Source organism: Stegastes partitus, unplaced genomic scaffold (genome assembly GCF_000690725.1).
Source record: "Stegastes partitus isolate 25-593 unplaced genomic scaffold, Stegastes_partitus-1.0.2 Scaffold2333, whole genome shotgun sequence".
NCBI classification, from domain to species: Eukaryota; Metazoa; Chordata; class Actinopteri; family Pomacentridae; genus Stegastes; species Stegastes partitus.
In genome coordinates, this window is record NW_007580064.1 from 66,691 (window position 1) to 80,378 (window position 13,688).

General features: G+C 40.9%; 1 protein-coding gene across 1 annotated transcript; it reads right to left on the reverse strand.

The window, feature by feature from the left end:
- Positions 1-615: 615 nt before the first annotated feature.
- On the reverse strand, positions 616-12,418 carry LOC103374719 (ADAMTS-like protein 2). The gene is made up of 9 exons (XM_008304850.1): positions 12,360-12,418; positions 12,176-12,279; positions 11,104-11,230; positions 10,742-10,955; positions 7,754-7,909; positions 5,236-5,406; positions 2,752-2,928; positions 2,441-2,585; positions 616-743 (listed from the first exon to the last, which is right to left on the reverse strand). The coding sequence occupies exons 1-9, from the start codon at positions 12,416-12,418 to the stop codon at positions 616-618; spliced, it is 1,281 nt and encodes a 426-aa protein (XP_008303072.1).
- Positions 12,419-13,688: the final 1,270 nt, after the last annotated feature.

Here is a 13,688-nt window from a genome sequence, read left to right on the forward strand (position 1 = left end):
GACAAAACAGAAAAACGAAAAGAAAATGAAAAAAGAAAGAAAGTTGAAAAAACAAGACATAGAAAAGAGTTGGAAAAAAAAACATAAAAAACAACAAAAGGAAACAAGTTACAAAAAAAAAAGAAACAAGACAGAAAATAAAGAAAACAAAGAAAAAGTGACGTAAAGTGACCAAGACGAGACGCAAAACAAGAAATCTGAGACGTGAAAAGACTCAAGAAAGACAAACGACAGCAAACAGACGTGAATGAAACTGAAAACAAATCGTGCTGCAGAGGTTCTGGAAATGGTTCTGGAAATGGTTCTGGAAATGGTTCTGGAAATGGAATCATCTCCAGGACGTGGCGTCGCCGTCTGTCTCCGGATCTTTTCCATGTTTCCAGCGTTCTGACTGTGACAGAAGACGTCCGGGTTCTTCTGGTTCCACAGAAGAACCACGGCCCAGAAACACGGGAGAGAAAAACTCATTCAGGGTCCAGAGGGTTAAACTGACTGACGACGAGGTTCTGATCCTAAAGCGGGCTCGGCTCTTGGTCTGGTTCTTCCCAGCAGCTGTCTCCAGGTGTTTCCAGGCGTCTCCGGGCCGGAGCGGGTGCAGCGGGGCGGCGTCCTGGACTAGGAGGCTGGAGGCCGGACGGCTCTGCAGGAGTGGCAGCAGGCCTTGCTGTAGTACCAGTGGCTGCACAGGTTCACCTTCAGCGCCAGCAGGCAGTTGGTGGAGGGCCGGTCCTGGCAGCTCTCATCTGGGCCAACCAGAACCAGAACCAGTCAGTCTGAGCCCACAACTACTTCATACCAACCAGGCTCCTCACTGATACCAGATCGAAGCAACCACATCTGATCAAAGCTCCCCAGAACTCCTCAGAACCAGCTGGTTCTGCATCTATTTTACCTTCATACTGTTTCAGGCCCACAAAGGTCCACATTCATCACTTAAATGGACTTTTTCCATCATTTCTGAGCCCCAGAACTTCATCAGTCCGGCACATAGACACACGACATGTTCTGGTAGAACCTGACACCAGATCAGCTTCACATCCATCCAGGTCTGAAGACTGGATCTGGTTTTGTTTCGCGTAGTTTTACCACAAAAATGGACAAAATTACCTCAAAAGAATTAAAATTGGCACTAAAAAGGTCCAAAAATCATCCAAATACACATTAAATTACCAGAAAAAATTTCAAAATCACCACAAAATGGTTAAAATTACCTCAAAATTACCACATAAAATGTCAAATCATCAAAAAAAGACTATCTCCACATAAAGATGCTAAATAATCATAAAAAGATTCAAAAATCATCACAAGAAGGGCTGATATGACCACAAAGAAACACAAAATCCCCATAAAAAGATGAAAAATCAGCAAAACATACATTAAATCACCACAAAATGGTTCAATTTTACCACAAAGAAACTCAAAGTCGCCACTAAAAGGACCAAAATCACCAAAAAAAAGATTCAAAATCATCACAAAAAGCTAAAAAAAATCAACAGAAAAAGGTTTAAAATCACCACATAAAGATGAAAGTTACACACAAGACGCTCGATCACCACAAAAAGATTGCAAATGATCATGAGAAGATTCCAGACCTCCACACAGGGCTGATACCAGGACACACCAGGAGACAGGATTCTGTCTGTGTCCATCCATCCCATAATACTGGCGCCTGATCAGTGAACATGAACCAGGTCCAGAGTTCAGACTGAGACTCCTGGACGGATGTGACATGAATGTTCTGGGTCGACTTCAGCCCTTTGTGAGCCTTTCATGGTGATTTTCTGCTTGTTTCTGCTCATTCAAACCTTTTTATGATGTTTTTTCAGCTTTTTATGATGATTTTGAATCTTTTTTTGGTGATTTTGGTCCTTTTAGTGGCGACTTTGTGTTTCTTTGTGGTAAATTGAACCATTTTGTGATAATTTTGAAACTTTTTATGGTCATCTTGCATCATTTTGTGGTAATTTAATGTATATTTTGGTGATTTTGCATCTCTTTATGGGGATTTTGTGTTTCTCTGTGGTCATATCAGCCCTTCTCGTGGTGATTTTTGAATCGTTTTTATGATCATTTTGAATCTTTTTGTGGTGATCGTCCGTTTTTTGTGACATTTCGCCTCCATTTGTGGTCATTCTGCATCTTTATGTGGAGATTTCATGTCTGTTTTGATGATTTCAAGTCTTTTGAGTTAATATTGTCTATTTTTGTGGTAAAACTACTCGAAGACAAAACCAGATCCAGAGTTCAGACGGTGACTCCTGGATGGAGGTAGAACTGATCTGGTGTCAGGTTCTACCAGAACTCAGATGTGTTCTTTGTGTGTCTTTCTGATGCACTGATGAAGTTCTGAGGCTCAGAAATGATGGAAAACCTCCAGTAAAGAGTGTGTGTGTTTCCTATTGGCCTTGTGTGTGTGTGTGTGTGTGTGTGTGTGTGTTACCCGGGGGTTCGGTGGGGCAGGGCTGCAGGGTGCAGGTCTGCTTGGACACCGGCTTGGTGAGCGGGTCGCAGCCTCGGACCAGCTCTCTGCCCTGGTAGCACTTGACGTCCCTCATCCGGACGCCGACGCCGCACGTCTTCGTGCACTGAGGACAAACACACAACAGTTACACAACACCCAGGACGTCTGACTGCTGTTTGTCTGCTCGACACTCAGAAGTTTGATGGATCAGCGGTGGGAGCTTTTCATGTCAGATAAACGTTTGCTGCCCATGAAGCGATTTATGATCCGGCTGTGTGAGGCGCCGTCACCTCGGACCAGGGCGTCGTGTACCACTTGAAGCAGGGCCTCTCGAAGCAGGTGTTCTCCTCTTCGGGCTTCTCGCCGCCGCCGCAGGCCTCGTCGTCGAAGATCTGGAACTTTCCTCCGGTGATGCCGACGCAGAGGACGATCCGGCGCTTCACGCCGCGGCCGCAGGTCGTGTTGCACTGCAGCAAGAAACGTCCGTTAAATCTGCACTCACACCAACAAATTCAGGTCTTCTGCTGAACTGAGAAGAGACAAAGCTGTCCTGGAAAGACCAACAATTACAAAAAGCAGAGAGAAAGCTGCAAAAATGAGACGAAACGATAAAAACAAGACACACAAAATGGCTAAAACGAGACAGAAAACTACAAGAAGACGACACGAAACGACAAAAAACCAGACAAAAAACTACAGAAATGAGACCACAAAGAGACAAAACTGTCCCTAAGACACACAAAACGAGCAAAACGAGAAGCAAAACAAGAAAAACGAGATGCAAAACAAAAGAAAAGAGACAAAAAAATGACTAAAACAAGATAGAAAATAACCACAAAGACACAAAACTGTCCAAGAAACACACAAAATGTCAAAAACAAGCCAAAAAAACAACAAGAACAAGACACCAAACGACAAAAAACCACAGAAATGAGAACACAAAGAGACAAAATGTTCCCAAAGAGACATAAAACGAGCAAAACAAGAAGCAAAACAAGAAAAACGAGATGCAAAATGACAGAAAAGAGACAAAAATGACTGTAAAATGTCAAGAGAAAAACTGGAACCAAAGTGAGAAAGAAAAGAAGGAAACAGAATTGTTGTGTAGTGACACAAAATGACAAAAACAAAACGCAAAAAGACAGAAAAGAGACAGAAAATCACAAAAATGAGACAGAAAACAGCTAAAACGAGACACAAAATAAAAACTAGATGAAAAGACACAAAAGAGACACAAAATTAAAGAAACTAGACTAAAAAACAACAGAAATGAGACACAAAGAGACAAAACTGTCCCTAAGAGACTGAAAACGAGTAAAACGAGAAGAAAAACAAAGAAAACAAAACAGAAAATAACCTCAACGAGACAAAACTGTCCTAGAAAGACACAAAACGACAAAAAATAGACACAAAATAACAAAAATGAGACACAAAGAGACAAAAACTAAGACATTAAACAAGCACAACAAGAAAAAACGAGAAGCAAACCGACAGAAAAGAGACAAAAATGAGAAAAACAAGACAGAAAACTTCCAGAACCCGACACTAATACAACCAACCATGTTCAAACTGTGGGTCACTGAAGGCTCCACGTCTGAACATCTTCATGGGACTCATTACTTCTCTTAAAGAACTGACTGCTGACTGAGCTGACTGGTTAAATGAACTGGTACCAGCTGGTTTTTCTTTCATCCCAGTAACACCGTTGTGGGACTCCTCCAGTTGGGACCGACGTTGGACTGGTTCCACCATCAGACCTGCTCAGCGCCTCATATGTACGTATGTGTCTCATAAAGTGTCTCCATCTGGATCCAAACTCTGCAGCTCTTAAAGCTCCCACTGGTACCGAGCACAGAGGAATATAATAGAAAATAGAAAATATAAAATAAAAAGTGGATCTGTCCAAAGTCGACCAAATGACTCCCAAACTGACCCACATTGCTTTAAAATTGTTGGAAAAATTGACCCAGATTTCTCATAAATTGTCCTAAATTATTCAAAATTGACTCAAGACTGCTCAAAAATTGACCAAATGGCTCTCACATTTGCCCAAATTACTTTAAAACTGTCAGAAATAACTCAGAATTTGACCAAATTACTCCCAAATGGAGCAGAATTACTCAAAAATGGACCCAAATTTCTTAAAAATTGACCAAATTACTCAAAAATTGTTCAAAATTTTACAAAAAATGTTCAAAATTACTCACAAATTGAGCCAAATTACTCAAAAAATGTACCCAGATTTCTTATAAATTGTCCTAAATTACTCAAAATTGACCCAAATTACTCAAAAATTGTCTGAAATTACTTAAAATTGACCCAAATTACTTAAAAATTGAGCCAAAGTACTCCAAATGTGTCCTAAATTACTCAAAAATTGTCAGATTATATTAAAAACGGTCATGAGTAACTCAAGAATCGACTCAAATTATTATAAAACGAACACAAATGACCAAAAATATTCAAAATTACTAAAAATTGCCCTAAATTAAAATAAAATCGACTCAAATTACTCAAAAAGTCGCCCAAACATTCAAGAACTGTTCTAATTTACTTTCATGGCGGCTAGATGTTGGACTTTCATGGTCTCACTGGTGTGTGTCGTTCTACCACAGCGGTGTGGTTCCGCTGAGACCCGACGTTCTGTCAGAACTTCACCAGCTGCTTCCTTTAACCCAGAAACCTGCAGATCTGATCGACTCGATCAACACTCGGCTCTTTAACGAGGACCCCATCTGAGGTGTTTTTGTTTTCGTGGTCCCTGATTGGCTCACCCGGTCCCAGTCTTGGCTCAGCCAGTGAGGAGGACAGTCCCTCTCCCCACACGGGTGCACGGACAGAGGCTTGTTCTCGGCAGAACACTGGTTCTCTGGAACCACTCGGCCCTCCGGAGCTTTGCAGTAGACGTGACGCACCATCTTGCCCTGACCGCAGGAGCCCGAGCACTGGAACAGAACCACAGAACCTCAGAACCACAGAACCACAGAACCACAGAACCTCATGGAGGTGTCAACATAACATAACAAAACACAAGAGAAATATAATAGTAATAATTAAAAAATTTAAAAAGGAATTTTAAAAAAATTTTAGAAAATAAACTAATTACTAAAAATAAATTTAAACATTTTAAAAAATTATTGTTTTTTATTATTTTATTTATTTGTATTTCTATTTTTATCAGCCTTTTCTTTTATGGATTAATTTTTGATTAATGTTGCCACATTATTTATTTTTTAAATTCTATTTAATCTTTAATTAAATCTTTAGATCTTCATTTTTTTTATTTCCTCTTTTATTTTATTATTCTTTTAATAATTTATTTTTGTAATTTGGCACTCTCACTGCTCCACACAAAGATGTGCAACAATAAAAATAAATTGATTTTTTTTAAATTGCAATAAGCAATAAAAAAATAAATAAAATAAAAATGTCGCTGGTTTATGTAAAATAAACTGAACTGCACAAATAAAACCAAAATCATCTCCCCGGATGTTAACAGATACCATCAGGTGTTTTTATTTCCTGTTTCTACTCTTTTATTTAAACGTATCTACATTTAAACGACAGACAGACGGATGGATGGATGGATGGACGGAGTGTCTCATGACATCCCACCAGCGTCTCCTCCATCTGCTCATAATAAGCTCTGAGCAGAACACACATTAAGCTCTACATGTCGCTGATCCTCTAAATGAGCATCAGTGTGACTGATTTAACGCTCAGAGCTGCACTTTTTATTCACTCGTCCGTGTTTTTCCAAGTCGGACGCTGCGGCTGTAAATCAGAGCTGCGCGTTTCCAGATTTCAACATCAGCGACTAAACGTGTCCGTTCGACTCGGTGGAAACCGTAAATTCACGCTGTTGCATTTTTGCTGGAGTAGAAACATCTGCGACGGACGACCGGCGAGCGGAGAAACCATGTGAGCAACGTGGAGAGAGCTTCAAGGGAGCCACTCAGACACAAATCAGAAGATTCCTTTTCTGCAGGATCAGGAGATAAATTACAGAAACGTAGAACCTTCTGCACATCGATGTTGTCTCCTATCAATGGGTCTCCGTCACCATCTTTACACGGCAGAGGAGCAAAGAAACCCGACTTTTAAGGGTCAGTAATTCAAAATGTGTCCTAAGTTACTTAAACATTGACCCAAATTAATCAAAAAGTCGCCTAAATATTCAAGAATTGCTGATTTACTCATAAACTGAACCAAATTTCTCAGAAATTGGTCTAAATTATTCAAAATTGATTCAAGACTTCTCAAAAATCGACCAAATAACTCAAATATTGTCTTAACATATACAAAAAATATTCCAAATTCCTTAAAAGTTGAGCAAAATTATTTAAAATTTATCCTAAATTGCTCAAAATTGACTGTATTTCTCACAAACTGACCAAAATTACTAAAAAAAAATTGCCCACATATATTAAAAACTGTCCTGAATAACTCAAAAAATTATTTAAATTATTTAAAAATACGGATGCAAATGACAAAAATTTTCAAAATTACTCAACAGTTGTTAAATTTAATTAGAATTGACTCAAATTACTCACAAACTGACGCAAATTATTTAAAAAATTAACTTAAATTTGACAAAAAATGTTCAAAATTATTCACAAATTGAGCCAAATTAGTCAAAAATGTGCCCAAATCACTCAAACATAAACCAATTTACTCCCAAAATGACCCAAAGTACCTACAAATTATTGGACATCACTCAGATTTGACCAAATTTCTCCCAAAAGGACCCGAATTACTTAAAAAGTGTCCAAATACATTAAAAACTGTCCTGAGTAATTCAAAAATTGACTCAAATGATTGAAACCGCATACAAATGATGAAATAAATTGTTTAAAATTACTCAAAAATTGTCCTAAATTAAATTAAAACTGACTTAAATTACTCAGAAATTGACCAAATTACTGACAAATTAACCCAAATGTAGCAAAATTTGTCCTAATTTTTTTTTTTTAATTGACCGAATCTCTCACAAACTGACACAAAAATTCAAGAATTGTTCTAATTTACTCATAAATTGACCTAAATTTCTCAAATATTGTCCTAAACTATACAAAACAATGTTCAATATTACTCACAAATTGTCCAAATCTATTAAAACTGTCCTGAGTAACTCAAAAACTGACCCTTTTTTTAAAAAAAATTGTCCTAATTATTCATAAGTTAACACAAACTATTAAAAAATTAACCCAAATTATTTAAGAATTTCCAAAAGAACCCAGAATGAGTCTACAGTGACACAAGCTGGTATCTCGGAGGACTGAATCCACTCACGGGGCCCCACTCGGACACGGTCCAGTGGCGTTCGCAGGGCGGTCCGGTGCAGTTCTTGACGTTGGGCGGTCTGGTCATCGGGTCGCACGGCCGGGTCTCGTCGGAGCAGCGAACGTCTCGGCTCACCTGAGCTTTCCGGCCACACTTGGCGGGACACTGCGGACACACAATCACACGACGTCACCGACACTCTGAAACCAGCGCCGAGGTTCTGCAGGGTTGGTACCAGAAGCTCACTACGATGCTCCAGCTGAGCCCATTTGTGCTGCTGATGGATGTGTTTGGTGTTTGGCACCAAAACTAAGTTCTGCACGGTTGAACATTGAGACTTTCCTGTTTCCAGACGGGACAGTTTTTACATCTTTTTTTAAAACTGTGAAGCCGTTTTAACGGGTCAGTACCTCCAGAATTAAAACGCCCACAGACCTGACATGTGGTGACGACACACACAGAACAGTTTCCAGCAGATCTGAACAGCTGAATGACTCCAGGATTCCATTTCAAAGGCCCAATAATTGAACATGAGATCAGTCCAGAGTGGCTCACAAATGGTCCAAAAATGAAAGAAGATGAACTCAAAACCTGTTCAAAATTACACAAAATTTGCCCAAAACTCCTCAAAAATGATCCAAAATAACTCGAGAACCTTCCAACAGTTGGTGAAATGTCGACCAAAGAGTAGATTTTCAGGAGGAAATAATGGAAACATCCACATATATACACATAAGGGAACTTTCTGGGGACACGACACCACCGTCGTTTAAAAATATTTCACTTTTTTGCATTTTGAATTGCAAATAATTAAAGATTATGGAGAAAAAAAATGTCCCAAATAACTTCTAACTGACTCACAAACGCCTAAAAAGGACATAAGTCCTGTCCAAAGTGTTCAAGTTGAGCGATATTAGCAAAGTCGTTCATCAAAACAGAAAAAAACGGGACCTTGTCTTGTCATGCATCAAATATTGACGTTAGAGCCTCAACAGTTGGTGAAATGTCGACCAAAGACTGGATTCTAGTAGAAACATGGATCCATCCATTGGTAGACACCTACAGGAACCTTCTGGGGACACAACACCACCATCGTTTGAACGTTTTTTACCATTTTGGAGGCCAATGATTTAAAAACCGCCCCCTCCTGGAGCCGTTTATTCGTTTGGACCTGCTGGAACCTGTTCTGTCTGCGTCGTCACCAGACGTCACGGCTGTGGGAGTTCAACTTCTAAAGATAGCAAACCTTTAAAATGGCTTCCTGGGTGTTTTTTAAAAGCCAAAACTCCAGATTAGAAAACACGAAAGTCTCCAAATTCAGTGGAAATGTTTCACAGAACTTAGCTTTTGGTGACAAATGAGTGAAGTTAAACCTGGAGTCTGACGGAGACGTCAAGAAGGAACCAGAACCACGGAGGATGTTTGCTTCAACGTCTGCAAGAACCTCAAACCCCGAAACCCAGCAGTGGGTTTAAAGAGCATGTTGTTGAGTTAAAAAGCCATCAGAACGACACCATTAGTCAGAACCAGAAGCTACAACGACAGAACCCATCCTCAGATTCTTTAACGTTCTGATGGGATTTGAACTGATCATGTGGTTCTGATGGAAAACTGATCAGCTCTAAGTTCAGCACTGTGATATTTAATCACTTTGTTGATGGAGACTGAGAGGAAAACCCAACCTGCTGGATCAATAAATGAACGCAGCACGGATCAGAACCACAGAGTTGGTGGAGATCCATCCAGCAGGACTTCATATCGCTTTGGTTTCAGCTTTTTCTGCTCCATCAGGTGTTAAAGTGGCTCTGAGTCCATCCAGGTCTGGGTTCTAATCCCATCCTCGTTGAGTTGCCTGATTTTAAAAATGTATATGTAATGTTAAAAAAAGCTACCAGTAACCAGCCTCCTTGTTCTTCTTTAAATGTTCTACAGAATTCTTGATGTTTTCTCATCTCAGTGTGTCGTCAAACATGACGGCCTGTTCCTTTCAGACATGAGGGGAATTAGCTCAAATGGTAGAGCATTAGCTTAGCATGTGAGAGGTAGCGGGATCGATGCCACATTCTCCACAACATCTTTCTTCTCTCATCTCAATCAGCAGTCCTCCAGCTGGAACTGAACTGAGCACCTCCTATAAACGCAGCATGGCCCAGAAACAGTGACCAGAGGAGCCAGTTGTTGGAGACACGTTCAGCAGGACTTTGTTTTGTGTTAAGAACTCTGTAGGAACATTTAAAGAAACGGCGTCTAGCTAACGTTGTTCTGTTTCCACAGACCTACAGGACACAAAACGACAAACTGGACACAGCTGGGATCATAAAAGGACTGCTGATAGAAATGAGAGAAGAAAGATGTTGTGGAGAATGCAGCATCGATCCCGCTACCTCTCACATGCTAAGCTAGCGCGCTACCATCTGAGCTAATTCCCCTCATGTCTGAAAGGAACAGGCCGTCATGTTTGACGACACACTGAGATGAGAAAACATCAAGAACTCTGTAGAACATTTAAAGAAGAAGAAGGAGGCTGGTTACTGTTAGCTTCTGATTTGCTTCATGGATCCAGTTCTTCCATCAGACGTTCTCCAGCTTGTAGAGCTTTTATGGTTCTTTTTACTTGGACAATCATTTTCTTTTACCTCAATGTTAGACACACATTTTATCATGAACATCATGAAGCTTTTAAAACCCGACGAGGATGGGATGTGAACCCACACCACCACCTGGTCTGGTGTTCAGGTTCTGACCTGGATGGACTCAGAGTCACTTTAACACCTGATGGAGCAGAACACCAAACCGCTGAGAAGCTGAACGACCAAAAACACAAAACAACTGACACGACTTAAACTGGGTCACAGTGACAGAAGACGTGTCTGAGCTCTTCAGGTTGTTCTGCTTCCACACAGGTGCAGAACTTTAAAGACGTCTGATCTGTCTTCACAGTAGAAAGTCAGCCGACCTCACATCATGACAACAACACTGAAGTCAGCGTGCTGGTACCTCGGTCCACTCGGCCACCTCCCACTGGGGCCCGCAGGCTGGACTCTTGCAGGCCCGTCTCTCCACGGGCCTCTCCAGGTCGGCCATGGTGCAGAGGTCGCTGTACACGGAGCTGTCCAGGCCCGGAGACAGCATCTTCCAGCAGCGCACCTGTCGGAACTGGAAGCCTTCGCCGCAGGTCCGAGAGCACTCGCTCCAGCTGCTCGCCTCCCACCTGAAACACCTCGACGCTCAGAAACACGCAGAGACCTGGACCCAGAACTCAGCGGCGGGTTTGAAAAACACATTATCTGCTAAAAACCACATTAAAGCAGAACTAACTGATCCATTAAAGCGTTCCCGTTCGTTCCAGTGTGCTGTACCTCGGCTGACATTCCCTGCCGATGCAGAAGTCGTGGACCGGTTCCGGTCGGGTCAGAGCGTCGCAGTACATGTCGTGGACCTCGACGCCGTCGTACCGAACGCAGGAGACGAAGGACCTGGACACTCCTGAAAGGTGAGGAAGTGGAAATGATCCACGCAGCAGGTTTTATAAACGGAACAAGAAAGTGTTCTTGTGTTTATCTGACGGCTGTTTATAGTAAAGAGCAGCTTTGACTGAATGTAAAGAAAGTTTAATCTGATCATTTAATCTAATACAGATAATTATTTACAGCTTTGGCAGTTTGTTGTGCAGGTTGTTGAATTTTTTAGTTTATTTAATTATTATTATTATTAGTTCACAAACAAAACAGAGAAAATAAGTTTTTAAAAAAATAGTTTTAATATTTTTCCATTTTTTAATTTTTAATACAAATTTTTTCTTTAAAAATAACAACAAACTTTTTAGAGGAAACTTTTTCCTTCTTTAAACAGTCAAAATTGTGATTTTTTTTTTTATTTTATTTTATTTTTTTTACAGATTTTTTTAAGGTTTTGTTCTTGCAAGTAAAAGAAAAATGTTTCTATAATTACACAGATTTTTGATGCTAACATTACAGTTTTGCCCTTTTTTAAAATTGTCATGATGTGTATTAATTTAACTTAATTATTAATTTAATTTTGTCTGTTTGTTTTGTGGTTTGTTTGTTTTTTGACAAAACAGAAAATCTTTAAAATGACAATGAAATAAAAATAAAAAGTTGACTTAATTCCACCAACTATTTGTGTGCTTTATTTCAAATAATGAGAAATATCTGTATTTTTTTTTCTTTTGCTTTTTTTAAAATTGCAAATAGATGCAAATGAACAAATTTTAAAGCAACTGAATCACAATAGAAACAAACAGTGAATGAAAATAATGTCATTTTTAAAAAGTAAATAAATGAAGTGTTCTAATAAATACTAAATTTTGCACAACATATCTGCAGGTTTGGCCTCATTTTTAATATTTTCATGTGTGTAATGAAACAAAACAGGAAAAGTCTGTGTTTTACAGCCTGTGTACTCGGGCACCTATAGAGCAGGTCATGCTGCAGGGCTCCTGGGACGACAGCTTCCAGCGATACATGTCGGCAGCGCTCAGCTTCAGGTTCTTCTGGTAAAGTCTCTGGTTGCCCCTGAAAGACGAACAGAGGATTCACCCTTCAGCAGGATTTGGCGTTGAGCAGATCTTCAGGAGACACATGTGCGGCGGAACATTCCTCGGAGGACGTCTGAGGATACCCGGCGGTGTGGCGGCTGATTCACGGCCCGCATCCCGGCAGACGCTCTGGGGTTTTTTTTTCGCCTCGTCACATAAAAGTCATGTGCACATTCTTGTCATAACACCGGCCGCCGCCGCCTCGGCCAGACGTTTATTTGAGAGTCGCAGCCACTTTGAGTTATATCTGACTCCTGCGCATGATGTTCTCCCCAGAGGAGGCTGCAGCCGGCCTCACTGCTGCTGCAAATACCTTCAGTTACTCCTGTCTGTCTGTCTGTCTGTCTGTCTGTCTGTCTGTCTGTCTGTCTGTCTGTCTGTCTGTCCGTCCGTCTTCAGATGTTTTGTGACTTCTGGCTGCAGATCGACTCAAGTCGTGTTTGGACAGAAGGCAGAGAAGCAACATGAATTATGAATATGATGAATGTAGAACCCTGCCTGGTGCATCTGTCTGTTTATCTACCTGTCCGTCTGTCTGTCCGTCTGTCTGTCTGTCTGTCCGTCTGTCTGTCCGTCTGTCTGTCTGTCTGTGCAGTCATAATAAAAGTTTACATCCACTTGTAAAGACGCCGCATGTCGGGAGCGTCTGGAGTTTCCAGGGACTCCTACAAATGACGGAATCATTGAAACACATGCGCCTCTGAAACTATCTGGGTCACAAACGCACATGAAGCAGCTCGAGTGATGAGTTCTGGTTCTGTAGAACGCTGTGTTGTCCAAACTGTCTCAGTGTCGTGACCTCTTGATGCACTCGTGAGACTCGGACACCACAGTGGGAAAGCAAAGGTTTGAAAAAGCAAATCGTTGACTAGAACAAGTCAGAAAGTCACTTGGAGCCATTTCAGAGCAGCTTCAGATCAAGATGGAACAAACGCTGAGCAGAAACATGTCTGGAGGAGAGACGGTGAGGCCTTAAACCCCAAGAACACCAAACCTCCCATCAGGCATGGAGGTGGCAGCATCACGCTCTTTGGCTTGATGCTGCCACCTCCATGCTTGAACCTGCGGACTGTGGTGAAGAAACAAGTCAGAAAGCCAACAAATTTAGATAAACTGAACCAGTTCTGTCAAGAATTCTGGTTCTGTTGGACTACCTGTTTTGTTTTGTTTTTTTCCTGTTTTTTGTTGGATTTCCTGTTTTTTTTTTTTTTTTTTTTTTTTCTAGTTTCGTGTTCTGTTGGACTACCTGGCTTTTCTGGACAACCTGGGTCTGTTGGACTACCTGGCTCTGTTGGACTACCTGGGTCTGCTGGACTACCTGGCTTTTCTGGACAACCTGGGTCTGTTGGACTACCTGGCTCTGTTGGACTACCTGGGTCTGCTGGA

Excerpts from the sequence above, each read along its gene's own strand:
- LOC103374719 (XM_008304850.1), bottom strand. The coding sequence starts at position 12,418 with ATGCGGGCCGTGAATCAGCCGCCACACCGCCGGGTATCCTCAGACGTC. Across the intron at positions 10,956-11,103 it reads GGCAGGGAATGTCAGCCGAG|GTGGGAGGCGAGCAGCTGGA; the intron begins GTACAGCACACT and ends GAGGTGTTTCAG. Across the intron at positions 2,929-5,235 it reads TGAGCCAAGACTGGGACCGG|TGCAACACGACCTGCGGCCG; the intron begins GTGAGCCAATCA and ends TTCTTGCTGCAG.